This window comes from Choloepus didactylus, chromosome 1 (genome assembly GCF_015220235.1).
Source record: "Choloepus didactylus isolate mChoDid1 chromosome 1, mChoDid1.pri, whole genome shotgun sequence".
Taxonomy (NCBI): Eukaryota; Metazoa; Chordata; class Mammalia; order Pilosa; family Megalonychidae; genus Choloepus; species Choloepus didactylus.
The window spans coordinates 141,658,670-141,673,841 of NC_051307.1; the positions used below are offsets into that span (position 1 = coordinate 141,658,670).

Sequence of the window (15,172 nt, forward strand, 5' to 3'; positions counted from 1 at the left end):
AGATCTCCAAACTACGTGTGGAGGCTGTACTCTGGCTTCTCCTTGCAGCTTATAGTAAAATGCGAGTGGAGAGAGATAAACTTAGAACTGAACTCTTGGGTTCAAAGAAACCAGAAGTTGATGGCTTGGAAAATTACGAGCTTCCAGGGGGTGGAATTCCAGAAGCTACAGCCCAACGTGAGGATGTAACCAAACATGGAATCCAGCTGCCATTTCAGTACAAGCCAAGATTGGAGATGGTATTATCCAGAAAGGATTTGTGGAAACTCCTGTTGTCTGATGGCTTTGACCCCTGCATGCTTCATGCGAAGCCAACAGAATTTTTGCGAGATCTTTATAGACAGAGCCATTGCCGGTCTAGACTGGAGGAGACAGACAAGGAAAAAATTAAAAGAAAAATCTCTTCAAAGACAGAGCCATGGAGGTTGGAAAGGGTGAGTTTGCCCTGGAGGTTGAGGGCGGGCATTCCACCCCAATGCTCTGGAAGAGTTTTGCCACCTCAGGTCCCAAAGAGGTTGGAGCACATTCCCAGGGAATTGGGGAGAGCCTGGCTGCCACCACGCTGTTCTAAAGGGCTTGAGCGTGTGCCCCGGAGATGGAAGGGAATCCAGGAGCTGCCCCGAGGTTTGAGGAGGGTGAGGCCAAGAAGGTGGTCTCCCCAATGTGTGGGTATGTTGGAGCACTCACCTAAGCATTTGGAGAGGAAAGGGCTGCCGAAAAGGCCCTTAGGGAGGGTTATACTCCCTCTCTCTCAAGCCCCAAGGATGCAACGTTGTTCTCTAAATGACTCTCAGACTTTGAAATCTAATGGAGTTTGTCCTGCAGGTTTTAGGAACTGTTTTGGTCCTGTTAACCCTGTTTTCTTTACTGTTTCTCCTTATGGCAATGGGAACGTTTATCCTATGAATGTCCCTCCTTTGTATATTGGGAGCAAATAACTTGTTCTAAGTCCACAGATCCAAAGCTAAAGGAAAAGTATGCCTTAGGACTGACCACGCCTATATTTGATTTTGATGGGATCTTGTACTTAACTATTGTTACTGAAATGATTTAAGTTTCTGTGGTATTGTGGGATGAATGTATTTTGTATTTGGAAAGAATATGTTTTTCTGGGGTTCAAGGGATGGAATGTGCCGGTTTGAATGTATTATGTCCCCCAGAAAAAGCCATATTCTTTGATGCAATCTTGTGGGGCAGACAGAATAGTGGGGATTAAGTTGGAACCTTTGAATTAGGGTGTTTGCATGGAGATGTGCCCCACCCAGCTGTGGGTGGTGACTCTGGTGGGATACTCCCATGGAGGTGTGGCCCCACCCATTCAGGGTGGGCCTTGATCAGTGGAGCCATATAAATATGCTGACTCAGAGATGGAACTCAGTGCAGCTGTGAGTAATGTTTTGAAGAGCAGCAAGCTTGCTAGAGAGGAATGTCCTGGGAGAAAACCATTTTGAAACCAGAACTTTGGAGCAGATGCCAGCCACATGCCTTCCCAGCTAACAGAGGTTTTCCGGACGCCACTGGCCATCCTCCAGTGAAGGTACCCAATTGCTGATGTGTTTCCTTGGACACTTTATGGCCTTAAGACTGTAACTGTGTAGCCAAATAAACCCCCTTTTCATAAAAGCCAATCCATCTCTGGTGTTTTGCATTCTGCAGCATAAGCAAACTAGAACAAATGGTATTTCTCAAATACCCAGGCCAGAAACCGGAACAACAATAATATAAATTACATGGTTTGACTACATAAAAATTAAAGCCTTCTGAACAGAAAATGAACAATGTGCCATACAGACAGAAAACCAATTCATTAAAAATATTTACAACATGATTATTAAGGAAACAAGAACCCAATACACAAAGAGTTCTTATCGATTAATGAGAATAGGATGAATGTCCCCAAATAAAAAGTGGCAAATGGTCTGTGTGTACTTCAGACTATCTTCAACCCTCCTAACTTTTGTAATTACAGATTCTAAGTGATCTCAAGCATGGATCCCAGAAAGCCTATGACTCACATACCACCAACTGTGTTGTCTGGAATTCAACCAGTCACTCTTCAGACTTTTTTGCAAGAGGAAATTAAACTTTAGAAGCCTTTTGCTTAACCTATATTTGCTCTTGCCTACACAGAGCCTACCTTGACAACTGATTTTTTTTTTCCCAGAGAGTAGAAAAGTAAAACCTTCTGGCATTCATTTAAACAAACATCACCAACTACTATTTTTATATTTCCCCTGGTCACTCTAGAGAGTTTACACTGGAAAGTTGAGGACAAACTTCTTTTCCTCAGTGATGCCTTCCTGCATTTGGCAAGCACGGATGTTAATTTTGGATCCTGTGGGCCAATAAAATTTTGTTTTGTTCATTCCCATGTGAACAGACAGTTCACAGAAAGAACAAGTCTACCTCTGTTCAAAACACTCATTTCCTGGTTGTTTCAGCAAAACAGCTAATAAAGTTTGCTTTTTGCTAATTGTTGAATTTAGTCAAACCTTGTTTTTAGCAATTCAAGATATTAGTGAAAGCATAAAACTCAAATATAAAATATGAAGTTCCCATTTTGAAATACTTGCTTGGGAGGAAGTAAAGGATGACCATTCAAGCATTTGCTATAATGGGAAATACTTCAATGAGTACAAGAGATGAGCACTAACAGAAAGAAATTGTGATTCAATGAATATTTATTGCATTCATACTGTATGCCAATCCCTGTTCCAAACAGAGAGGAAACAGCATGGAACAAAACAACTCCCAGCAAGTATTGAACTTCATTGTAGCAGAGAAAAACAGACTATACAGAGATAAATATATGAGCAAGGAAAATATTAGGTGGTGGTGAGTACTATGGAACTGACGATGCCCAGGAGAAAAAATATCAGTTCTTAGTTGATAGCATTTAATGTATTTTTTATCATTCACAATAAAATATGTACAATATATATATGTGTGTGTGTGCATACGTGTATATATATATATATATATATATATATATTTGCAAATATTTATAAAGGTTTTACCATGTGTCAGACACTTTGTAAACTCTTTATATGTATTTATCTCCCTTAACCTCATAATAATTCCAAATTGAAAGTTATAGATGTAGCTGTAGATAGTGTTTGCATAAATAGGTTTTTAGAACTTGTTTTATTCTACGTTATAACCTCGTTGAGAGAATAATCCTTATCTCATCATTTCTTGTGTTTTCTCTCTCCTTCTTCATATTTTCTTTTTTTATTTTAACACACACCATCACACCCCAAGCCCCACGCCCATCAAACAGCACTTCTCCCCACAGCCCCCTTCCAATTCCCACCAATAAGTGCTGTTAAGTTTGGGGAGACATACACCCAGTTAACTTTCTATGCATTTACATAATATATATAAACATTAACATTACATTTATTTCTAACTAGAATGTGCTAACTTGTAACATGCTTTTTTTTTTTTTTTTTTTTTTTACTTAGTAGAACTTCAAACTTTTCCCCCATCAGGATATATAAGGATTACCTCATTCTTTTGTAAGTGTTGGATAATTTTCATAGGATGGAAGAAAAATAACTTATTAAATAGCCTCCATGGGGATGGACATTTAAGATATTTAAAATTTTTATCTGTAATAAACGATGTTGCAGAAAACAGCTTTGTATATGCACGTTTGTACACAGTGGGCATATTTCTATGAGATATATTCCTACAAGCGGAATTGTTAGATATAAAGGAAAGCCAATTTTCTTAGAATGCCTGCTATTAAACAAACAAAAACACACGTGTTGGAGAGGATATGGAGAAATAGGGACACTTATTCACTGCTGGTGGGAATGTAAAATGGTGCAGCTGCTGTGGTGGACAGCTTGGCAGTTCTTCAGGAAGCTAAGCATAGAGTTGCCTTACGACCTGGCAATCCTGATACTTGGGATATACCCAGAAGATCCAAAAGCAGGGATGCAAACAGATATTTGCACACAGTTATTCATAGCGGCATTATTCACAATTGCCAAAAGATGGAAATAACCCAAGTATCCATCAACAGATAAATAGTTAAACAAAATGTGGTCTATACACACAATGGAATATTACTCAGCAGTAAGAAGGAATAAAGTCCTGAAGCACGTGACAACATGGATGAACCTTGAAGACATTAAGTGAAATAAGTCAGACACAAAAGGACAAATAGTGCATAATTTCACTGATATGAACTATTTATAACATGTAAACTCATAGACATAAAATATAGAATACAGGTTATTGGGATATAGAATAAGGCTAAAGAATGGGGAGTGGTTGCTTAATATGTGCAGAATGTTTAACTAGGTTGAACATAAAGAAATGGACAGAGGTGACTGTACCACATTATTGTGAGAATAATTAACAGTGTTGAAAGGTTTCTGAATGTGGTGGAAAGGGTAAGTTTAGAGTCATGTATGTCACCAGAAGGAAGTTGGAAGTTAAAACATGGGAATGTACACCACAATGAATCTTGTGTTGGCAATGTCCTTGATTAATTGTACAAATATTAAAAAGTTCTTTTATGAACTAGAAGAAATGTATGACACAATTCAAGAAGTTAATAATAGAGGGGTATATGGGGAAAAAATGTACCTAGTACAAACAAGGACTATAGTTAACAGTGAAAAAAAAAAAGGAACACCATTTAAATTTTACAGATATCTCTAAGTTGCCTTCCAAAATGTTTCTTCAATTTATAATCTTACCAATATTTCTCCATATCTTTGTGATATTTGATAATGTCAATCTTTTTATTGTCACTTTAAAACTTTTTAAAATGCATTTTTCTTATTTTCAGTGTAATATACATGGTTATATAATTTTTTCTTTTGTGAATTGTATGTTCATATCCTTTACTTATATTTCCATCGGGTTTTTTCCGTTATGAATTAAGAGTTCTTCATATGTTTTGGATATTAATACTAAATATATTCAATGTGTTGTAAATATTTTCTCTCAATTTATCTTTTACTATGGTAGCAAACACCTTTATATTACTTACTATGAGCCAGGCACTGTCCTAGGCACTTTATGTATCAACCCATTTAGTCTTCACTATAGTCCTATGAGGAAAGTGCTATTATTATTCTGTTTAACAGATGAAAAACTGAAGTATAAAGCAATTACATAACTTACCTAATGTCATATAATCATGTTGTATAACTAGAATTTGAACCCAGGAGCTCTGGCTCCAAAGTCTGCACTTTTAGCTTATAAGTCACTTTCATGATATGTTAGAAAATTCAAAATTTGTATATATGATAAATCAGTTCATGATTTCTCCTTTATGGCTTCTGATTTTGTGTCTCATATGGGAAGACTTTCACCACACAAAAGTTATAAATATATTTTTCACAAATGCTTTTTTTATAGTTTTGAGTTATTTTGCGCTTAACTATTTAAATAATCTAAAATTCATTTTGGTGAAGAATGTGAGGTCTAAATATAATGCTATTTTTTGCAAATGAATAGCAAATAATTCAAAACAATTTATTGAACAGGCTAACTGTTCTCTACCAATTGGAAATCACCTTTATTATAAACAAAAAAGTCATCTACATAGGGGTCCATTTCTATATTTCTTTAATATGTTCTTAGCTATTCTTTGACACTTTTTCTTCCAAATTAACCTTCAAGGCAGCCCATCAGATTCCATTATGAAACATCCCATTCCAGTTTTTGGAGGAACACACTGATGATATAGATTCATTTGGAAAGAACTTTGAGATTAGGTCTTCCTGATCAGGAACATGGTATAAATTTCTTCTTTTGCATCTGCATATTTTTCAGTAAGGTTTTATAAATTATATTTATGTGGACTTTTCACATTTCCAGTTAGTTGTATTCCTCAGTACCTTATGAGTTTTGTTGTTATTATTATTGTGGGTTTTTTTTCCTATCATGTTGAGATCCCCTTTCCCTATTATAGCTATAACTTGGCCATTGGTGGTATTTGGGAAAGCTATTGATTGCATATGTTTACCTTTCTTATTAGTACTAAGGGCTATTTACTTAATTCTCTTGGATTTTCTAGATAAGCTATTGCATGGAAATAATGATGATTTTTGTCTCTTCCTTTCAAAATTGTATATAATTTCTTTACCTTAGTTATATTGCATTAACTAGAATCTCTATTACATTGTTGAAGATATGTGATGCCAAACGTCCTCATCACATCCTTGACTTTAATTGGAATATTTCTAAGGTATCAAAATTACTTAGGCTTTTCCTACAGATTTTTAGAAAATACCCTTTATCAGACCAAGGAAGTTTTTTTTATATATGAAACTTTAATAGAAGTATAGGCAGATAGATTGATTGATTGATTGAAAGAAAAATAGTTTGACACTAAACAGTGTTTGTTTTTCTCAAATACCTATTCACCATCAAATTTGATTATCATATATTTGTGCCTGTTAATATGGTAAATTTTAATAGTATACTTCCTAATGTGAAGAGCATTAATTCTTGAGATAAACATTCTTTGCCATAAAGCATTATTATTTTAACACCTAGCTAGATTAAATTTTCTCAGTTTTTGCTTAGAAATGTTTTCATTTATGTTTGTATGTGAGGTTTGACATTGATTTTCATTTTTATTTATAATGTTGGAGGAGTTTGGGACCTTAATTACATAGAATGGAATTACATACTCCTCTGTCTATGGGATGGTATTACCAAGAATCTTTGCACAGCCCATATTTCATTTCTCAATTTTAGTCTAATATTTCTCCTCTTTTTCTTCCCTTCTTTCCCATAGTCAGCAAACATATTTTATTTGTATATCCATGCATACTTATAAGTAGTATTTTTAGATGTTTAAAAATAATTTATTCAGGAAATTACAAATGCTGGTGAGGATGTGGAGAAATTGGAAATCTTATTCATTGCTGGTGGGACTGTTTAATGGTACAGCATTAACTGGAAGACAGTTTGGCAGTTTCTCAGAAAACTGGGTATCGAATTACCCTATGATCTGACAATTCCACTTCTCGGTATATACTCAGAACATTTGAAAGCAGTGACACAAACAGACATTTGTACACCGATGTTCATAGTGGCTTTGTTCACAATGGCCAAGAGACGGAAACAATCCAACTGTCCTTCAACAGATGAGTGGATAAACATAATGTGGTATATACATATGATGAAATACTATGTAGCAGTAAGAAGCAACAAGGTCCTGAAACATATGGCAACATGGATGAAACTTGAAGATACGATTCTGAGTGAAATAACTCAGACACAAATGAAGAGATATTGTATGTTACCACTTCTATGAGTTATCTGAACAATGAAAATTCAATGTCTGATAATATAAGCAAACTGGAGACCTAGTGATAGACTGTAGCTAGTGAGAATGCTTTTTGACCAAAGGGGCAAAGAAAGGCAACAAAATAAGGTTTAGTGGCTAAGAGAATTCAAATAGAGTCAGGAGGTTGTCCTGGAGATTACTGCTATGCAACCCTCACCTAGCTATGCCAAATGACCACAGTATGATAGGCCCAAGTCAATAGTAGGCTTGAAAACCTTAAAGAGTCCCTGGATCCTTATCTGAGACATTGCTGTATTTCACAACAATGAAATAACTGAAATTATGGCACTATAACTCATAATAACTTTGGAAATTTCCTAAATATCTACTTGTAAAATCATACTTTGAAAGATACTACCTTTTTGTATATATATTTCATAATAGAGAAATAACTGAAACTGTGGAATTCTGACCTGTAATATTCTTTGAAATTTGCTCTCTAACTACTTGTTAAATTGCACTTGGAAAGTTGTCACTTCTCTGTATATATGTCATATTCTAAAATAAAAAAAAATTAAAAAAAATCCTCTGACAACTCTATGGATAGGGGAGTCAATCTGGTAGAACAGTGAACCACTGACCCAGTTTGGTAACCCAGAGCCACCTAGTCAACTAGGAACACTGTCCAGAGGGCAGTTTCAGCCATAAGCAAAACCATGCCTCATGCACAGTAACTGCTCAGGAAATGTTGACTATTAAAACATGTCACAAAAAAAAAAAAAAAAAAAAAAAATTCCCAAAGAAGGTGAGGAGCTTATTAACTCTGTAAAGGATAGAAGGAGGTTAGAGGATAAAAAAATACTGCCTAGCAGAAACAACTAAATCCCTTTATTTACCTGACAGATGCATGACCAGTATCGACCAGTATCAGTATTAAAGAAGAAGGGGGAAAAATGCTTCTAAAATTGGACAAATCTGGACTTGAATGCCAGCCTTCCTCTTGCTGGTTCTGGGTCCTTAGGCATTTTGTATTGTCTCTGAGCTTCCGTTTCTTCAGTTGCCTTCCTCCTAGGATTGCTGTGAGGATTGAGTAGAAGCAGGCATGTGTCATACCTATACGGTACCTGGTTTCCTTCTGTGGGAGGTTTCAAAATATGACCATAAATTTTTCCCCCTTGGCAATGACTTGGCTGCCACTTCCATAAAGAGTTGAAGTCTATTTCCCTTGAATCTGAGTTCCTTTCACCACTAAAATATGACAGATGTAACAGTGAGTGACTTCCAAAGCTAGCCCCTGCGGCTTCTGCTTTTGCCATCCTGGGACCACCATGTAAGGAACAGATCTAACCGACTGGAAAAGGAGATGCCACATGGAGTAGAAGTGAGGTCGCCAACTTGACAGCCAGCATTAGCTTCCAGACACATGAGAAAAGCCATCTCAGACCTCCTAGCCCAGCTAACCCTCCAGCTGAATGCAGCCTAATGAGTGATCCAAGGCAAAACCAGCAGAGAACTGCACAGTCAACCTATAAAATCATGACAAAAATAATAAATCTTTGTTGTTCTGCGCTACTAAGCCTTGGGAAAATTTATTATGAAGCAAATGCTGACTGAAACACCTTTCTTATGCCCACCTCCAAAATGTCTTCTCCTTTGGGTATTCTTGAATTTCCCCTAGCTTCATCTGGTAGATTCTTTTTTTTTTTTTTTTTTTTTTGAAATAGTGAAAAAAAATTATTTATATATATTTAAAACACGCACATACATATAAAGCTATACACTCCACAGACAAGTCATCTGGTTTCCTCAACAAGTAATGATATATTGGGTGGTATCAGGGAGAGGGAGGACAAGATTAGATTGCAAGACACTAAGAGACAAAACAACCAAATACAGTGTGTAAGCCTAGTCTGGAAAAACCAACCATTAATATATTTTGTATATAACTGGGAAATTTGAAAATGGACTGTATGTTAGATATTTTAAAAATTAAGAAATATTATTAATATTTGTTAGATGTGATACTGACATCATAATTACACATGAAAAAAAAATTTTGATACATCCTTAAGTATTTAGATTAAAATGACATATGAAATGCGTTTTAAACAAAATAAAAGGGGGTAAGAAGAAACAAGTATGGCAAAATACTGATGGTTATTAAAACTGATTACAGATATTGGAGGCTCATGACACATTCTCTCTACTTCAGTGAATATTTAAAACTATTCATAATTTTTAAAAATAAGTCACCCTTTCAAAAATGTTTAATACATATAATTAACACATTTTATTATCAAGAAACTCAAGTACTTGAGTAGTAAGGTAGTAGGTATTTAAAAAGACTATTTCAGATTTAGAACACTGAAAAATGACAAGTCACAAAAGGACATATACAAAAGCAAGGATAATTAAAATATTAAATACTATCTAAATTAAAAGACCATAATTCCAACTGCTAAGTATAATCTTTATGTCTTGGTAGAAGCAGCTGCACAATTCCCATTCATGAAATTTACCCAAGCTTCTTATGAAGACTAAGAAGTCTCCTCACAAATTCAGTAATATAATTTACAGTAATCAGTGCTGGGGTTTTTTGTGTTTAAGCATGCACTATCACAGAAAGCACAAAATCTGATTTACAGGGATTTTCAGTTTCAGAAAAATTTATTTTATGCATCTTTTTAAAGTGCAAGCTACAAATATGCTATATCCTTAAAGTAAAAGCCTTCTAAAAGAAGTATGAGATAGCATCCCAATGTGCCAAGAGTGGTTATATAACTAACCGAAGGAAACTGGCAGTACTGTGCTAACTCTTTTTTAGTGTATCAACCTTCATTTTTGTAGCTGAATCCTCCACTTTTATTATACTACCAACCAAACATGTACTCCATTGCTTTGGATACAAGACTTTCATCTTTTTTTGGCGTTTGTCTGTCAGAAATAACCTGATAGTCACTAGTAGAAGCTTTATATGCTGTAGCAAGAGGTCTCATGGTAGAAATCCTAGGATTACTTCCAGATTGGGATGGTGTCCCTAAGGTTTTGATTGGTGGGGTAAAGGCTAGAGGTGGAGATGACAAAGCACATCTGTCACTGTTTTCCATGACACTTTTATCTATACATGGTTTTACACCAATCATGATAGACTCTCCAAAAATCCTTCCATCTTTGCTTAAGGCTTTCCGGGCCTGCAATTTAGATTGGTAACGGATATGCATCCAATTTCCTGTGTTAGACATCACATGTTTTAAGATATTCCCATATTGTGCAAATTGTAATAAAATATAGGATGCAGATGCTTGAGGAAACCCAAACACAGTCACCCAAGTGTCATCGAGGTGATCTTCTGAAGTCAGAGAATCTCCCTGAGTATAAAAAGGATCCAACTGGGCAGGAGATAATGTAGTCTTTCGTGGTTGGCCAATATTTGCCGGACTAAACATACTTTGTCCTGTTCCAAGAGTAGTAGTTGTAACTCCAACAAGAGGACTGTGCATTACTGAAATATTTGGCTGTCTTCTTGAAGTTAAAGGAGTTGATCCAAGTCCTGGGCTGGAAATATCATCATATATACTTCTAACCGGTGGAGCTCCACTTTTATCTTTATGAGCTGGTACAACTGGTTGTGGTGGTGACCCACCTGCAAGTAAAGGTGATCTCATTTCCATTACTCCTACTGAAGGGCCACTAATTGATCGAGGTTGTGGAGTCACTGGAGCTGGCAAATCCCCCATTAAAAATCCAGGTAAGAACTGAGCATTAACTCCTGGCTTTGGAGAGGTGGGTGAACCCAGCATCATTGGTTCAGATCCAAGTGCGGGCGCTTGGGATTCCACGGCAAAGGCTGCCATCGCAGCAGCAACTACACTTATCTCCTGGTAGATTCTTTTATGAAAAACTGGGAATTTATGGGAACTAGGAGCTGTGATCAGCCTGGCATGAAGTCAATTTCATGCCCACATATTACAAAAGCTCATCAATGAAACAATTGGGCAACATCTACCAACCTGGTTGATAATTAGTGAGTATGCCTTTAAAATAGATCATAAATTTGACTATCACCACTTTCACCATACATTTCTTGCCTGAATTATTGTAAAAGTCTCTGTTCTAGTTTGCTGATGCTGTCAGAATGCAAAACACCAGAGATGGATTGGCTTTTATAAAAGGGGGTTTCTTTGGTTACACAGTTACAGTCTGAAGGCCATAAAGTGTCCAAGGTAACGCATCAGCAATCAGGTACCTTCACTAGAGGATGGCCAATGGTGTCCGGAAAACCTCTGTTAGCTGGGAAGGCACATGACCAACATCTGCACCAAAGTCCTGGTTTCAAAATGGCTTTCTCCCAGGACATTCCTCTCTAGGCTGCAGTTCCTCAAAAATGTCACTCTTAGTTGCACTTGGGATATTTGTCCCCTCTCAGCTTCTCTGGAACAAGAGTCTGCTTTCAATGGCTATCTTCAAACTCTCATCTGCAGCTCCTGTGCTTTCTTCAAAGTGTCCCTCTTGGCTGTAGCTCCTCTTCAAAATGTCACTCTCAGCTGCACTGAGTTCCTTCTGTTGGTCAGCTCATTTATATGGCTCCAATGATTTAATTCAGACCCACCCTGAATGAGCGGGCCAACATCTCCATGGAAATTATCCAGAGTCATCACCCACAGTTGGGTGGGGTGCATCTCCATGGAAACACTCAAAGAATTACAATCTAATTAACACTGATAGGTCTGCCCACACAAGATTACATCAAAGATAATGGTGTTTGGGGGACATAATACATTCAAAGTGGCACAGTCTCCTAATTGGTCCCCCTTCTATTTCTGTTACCCTACACATTCCCATTCTCCACAATGAAACCAGTAATTCTTAAATGTAAATTAGATTGTGTCATTCATATATCCTCTCATCCCATGAAAGTTCAAATTGTTGCTGAAAAATCCCTGCTTCCATGGAGTTTACATTCTAGTTGAAAGTTTTAAAAATTAGCAATAAATTAATAAGTAAAATGCATGATGATAACCGCTAAGGAAAAAATGAAGGAAAGGTGGGATTGGTGGTTATTGAGGGGAGATACAATTTTAGATAGGGTGGATAGGGAAGGTGATATTTGATTAAAGATCAGAGCTAAGAGCAAGTGTTTAAAAAATGATTTATTGAGGTGAAATACATAACTTAAAGTCACCTAGTTTAGAGTGAACAATTCAGTGGCATTTAGCACATTTACAAGGTTGTGTAGTCACCATCTCTATCTAGTTCCCCAACATTTCCATTACTCCAAAGCAAAATACCTTACCCATAAGCAGTTTCTTGATATTCCATTCCTTCTACATCCCCAGTCTGCAATCTGTTTCTATGGGTGTATCTATTCTGGATATTTCATGTAAGTGTATTCATATAATATGTGGTCTTTTGTTCATGTAGCATACTATTTTAGAGTTTCATCCACATTGTAATGTGCATCAGTGTTTCATTTGTTTTTACGGCTGAGTAATATTTCCCTGTATATAAACATCACAGTTTGCTTATCCATTCTTCTGCTGATGGACATTTGGGCTGTTTTCACCTTTCAGCTATTGTGTACAGTGTTGTTAAGAACTTGTGTGTACAACTGCTTGTATCTATTTTCAACTCTTTTGGATATCTACCAAGAGTGGAATTGCCAGGTCACATGGTAATTCTATGTTTGACTCTTTAAGAAACCAATAAACAGTATTTTAAATGTTTTTTTCAAATTTACAAAAATGTCTTTTTTAATCTCTTGTTAAGTACTATGCTGTTGTGGGTGAAAATAATAATTGTCCAAGTTTTTTGAACAACTCACTGTTTTTTGAGGATCTATCTATCCAGTTGTAATTTCCTTCTAGTGTTTCAGAGTATTTCATTATTTGCATTTACCATATTTTATTTGTTTAGTTCTGGTATTGAGGACCAGATCTGGTATTGATGTTGCTTCCATCAATGTTTATATACCATAAACACCGCTGCTTAGGGAACTGTGCAAGACCATCCCTGGAATATACACCTCGGAATTGATTTCCTATGTGTATTACTTATATATTGCTGTGCAAGAAATTACCCTAAACTTAAAACAACAAGCTTTTTCTTTTTTTAATCTCAGAGTTTTTGTGGGTCAGGAATCTGGTAGCAGATTAGCTGAATGGTTTTGGCTCATGGCTGCTATAAGGATGCAGTCAAACTATCAGCGGGAGTTTTGTTTATCTTAAGGCTCGACTGAGGAAAGATCCATTTCCAAACTCAATCGTGTGGCTTTTGCTCAGAGGCTTCAGTTCCTTACCAAAGGGCCTCTCCATAGGGTTGCTCGCATCCTGGCAGGTGGCTTCCCCCAGAGTGAGTAGTCATCTGAGAGAGAGAGAGAGAGAGAGAGAGAGAGATACTGAGAAAGAATCCAAGATGGAAGCCATAGTCCTTCATAACCTAATCTCAGAAGTGACATACCATCACTTCTGTAATATTCCATGTGTATGTAGACCAACCCTGCTACTAGGGGAACCAACTGTTCTGGTTTGCCTGGAATTGAGTGATTTCCCAGGATGTGGAACTTTCAGGTTTTAAACCCAGAAAGCCCCAAAGCACACCTGGACAGCTTGTCACCTTACCTGGTATGCTGTGGGAGGAGATTCTATAGGGTGTAAAGACCAGGAGGAGGGAATCATTGGACTTCATCTTGGGGGTTGGCAACCATACTAGTTCTTTGATTACGATCAAACCCAGCATCACAGATTATTGTCAGATTACTCTCCAAAATGGCTGCCATAGTTTTACACTCCCCACCAACTGTGTGTGAGGGTTCAGGACTCATAAATTTTACTTACCTCAGACCATTTCAGAAAGGATGAAATATCTGGATCTTCATATATTAACTTTGATCTCTTCATCCATTATCAATGCATTTTGGGAAAAGTTCTCTTCTTGATATCCCAGCTTAATAAGTCATTCTTCCTTTGTGTATGTACTACTCTTCAGACATTGGTTTTTATAAAGATCCAGCAAAACTTAAAATTTTGCCTATTTTGATGCATAATATAAGCAATGGCAAAGAGCAGAAGGGTAAGTGGGCTTTGAAAACCTTTCATGAGAAAACAAATATTGAAAATAAATAAGCTGAGCTTTCATCTCAAGAAGTTAAAAAAAGAGTAAGAGCCAAATAATCCCAAATAAAAAGAAAGGAGAAAATAAAGATAAGGGCAAAAATCAGAACCTGGGGATGGGGGAAAGTAGGGAATCGAGAGGAAAGTATTAACAAAAACGAAAGGTTTGAGGGGTATTTTTTAAATGCACTCTCCTTTACTCACTTCCAGATCCTATTACATACCCATATACAGAATTGCTGGATCACCAGCTACACATTGCTTAGTTTGCACATTAGTACTATATTGCTCTCCAGAAGGGCCACCCAGCCCACACTCCCATCAGCAGTGCAGGAGGTTTCCTATCCTCATCCTTGCCAATACTTGGCATTATCCAGCTTTTGCAGTCTAATACCTTTATAATGGTACCTAGTTATTAATTTAATTTGCATTTATCTGATTATTAATGATGCTAAGTAGCTCTTTATGTGCTACTAGCTTTTTGTATATTCTAAGCTGTTAGGGTTTCTTTGTTTTGTTTTTACGACTAATAAGCAAGATAAGACTCTAGCAAAACAGAGAAAGGTAAAAAAAGAGAAGATGAAAACAAAATACAGAGCAAGAAGAAGGTGGAGCAGGGAGAAGGGCATAACCACAGGGGAAAAAGAAAAAGAAAACTCTGTAAACTTCCAGACAATTACCCCTCACCCCCCAAAAAATAACATTTTAGATTTCTCATCACCAACACCAGATGCTAGAAGACAATGATAATATATTTAACACTTTGTTGAAAATTTACTTTGAATCTAGTATTCTATACTCA

General features: G+C 36.6%; 1 protein-coding gene across 1 annotated transcript; it reads right to left on the minus strand.

Annotated features, from left to right (window-relative positions):
• Positions 1–8,980: 8,980 nt before the first annotated feature.
• Positions 8,981–11,127, minus strand: LOC119527430 (nucleoporin NUP35). The gene has a single exon (XM_037827454.1). The coding sequence runs from the start codon at positions 11,113–11,115 to the stop codon at positions 10,132–10,134; it is 984 nt and encodes a 327-aa protein (XP_037683382.1). The 5' UTR covers positions 11,116–11,127; the 3' UTR covers positions 8,981–10,131.
• Between the last annotated feature and the right edge of the window lie 4,045 nt (positions 11,128–15,172).

What these genes read in the sequence shown, in the direction of transcription:
- LOC119527430 (XM_037827454.1), bottom strand. Translation starts at nt 11,115, where the DNA reads ATGGCAGCCTTTGCCGTGGAATCCCAAGCGCCCGCACTTGGATCTGAA.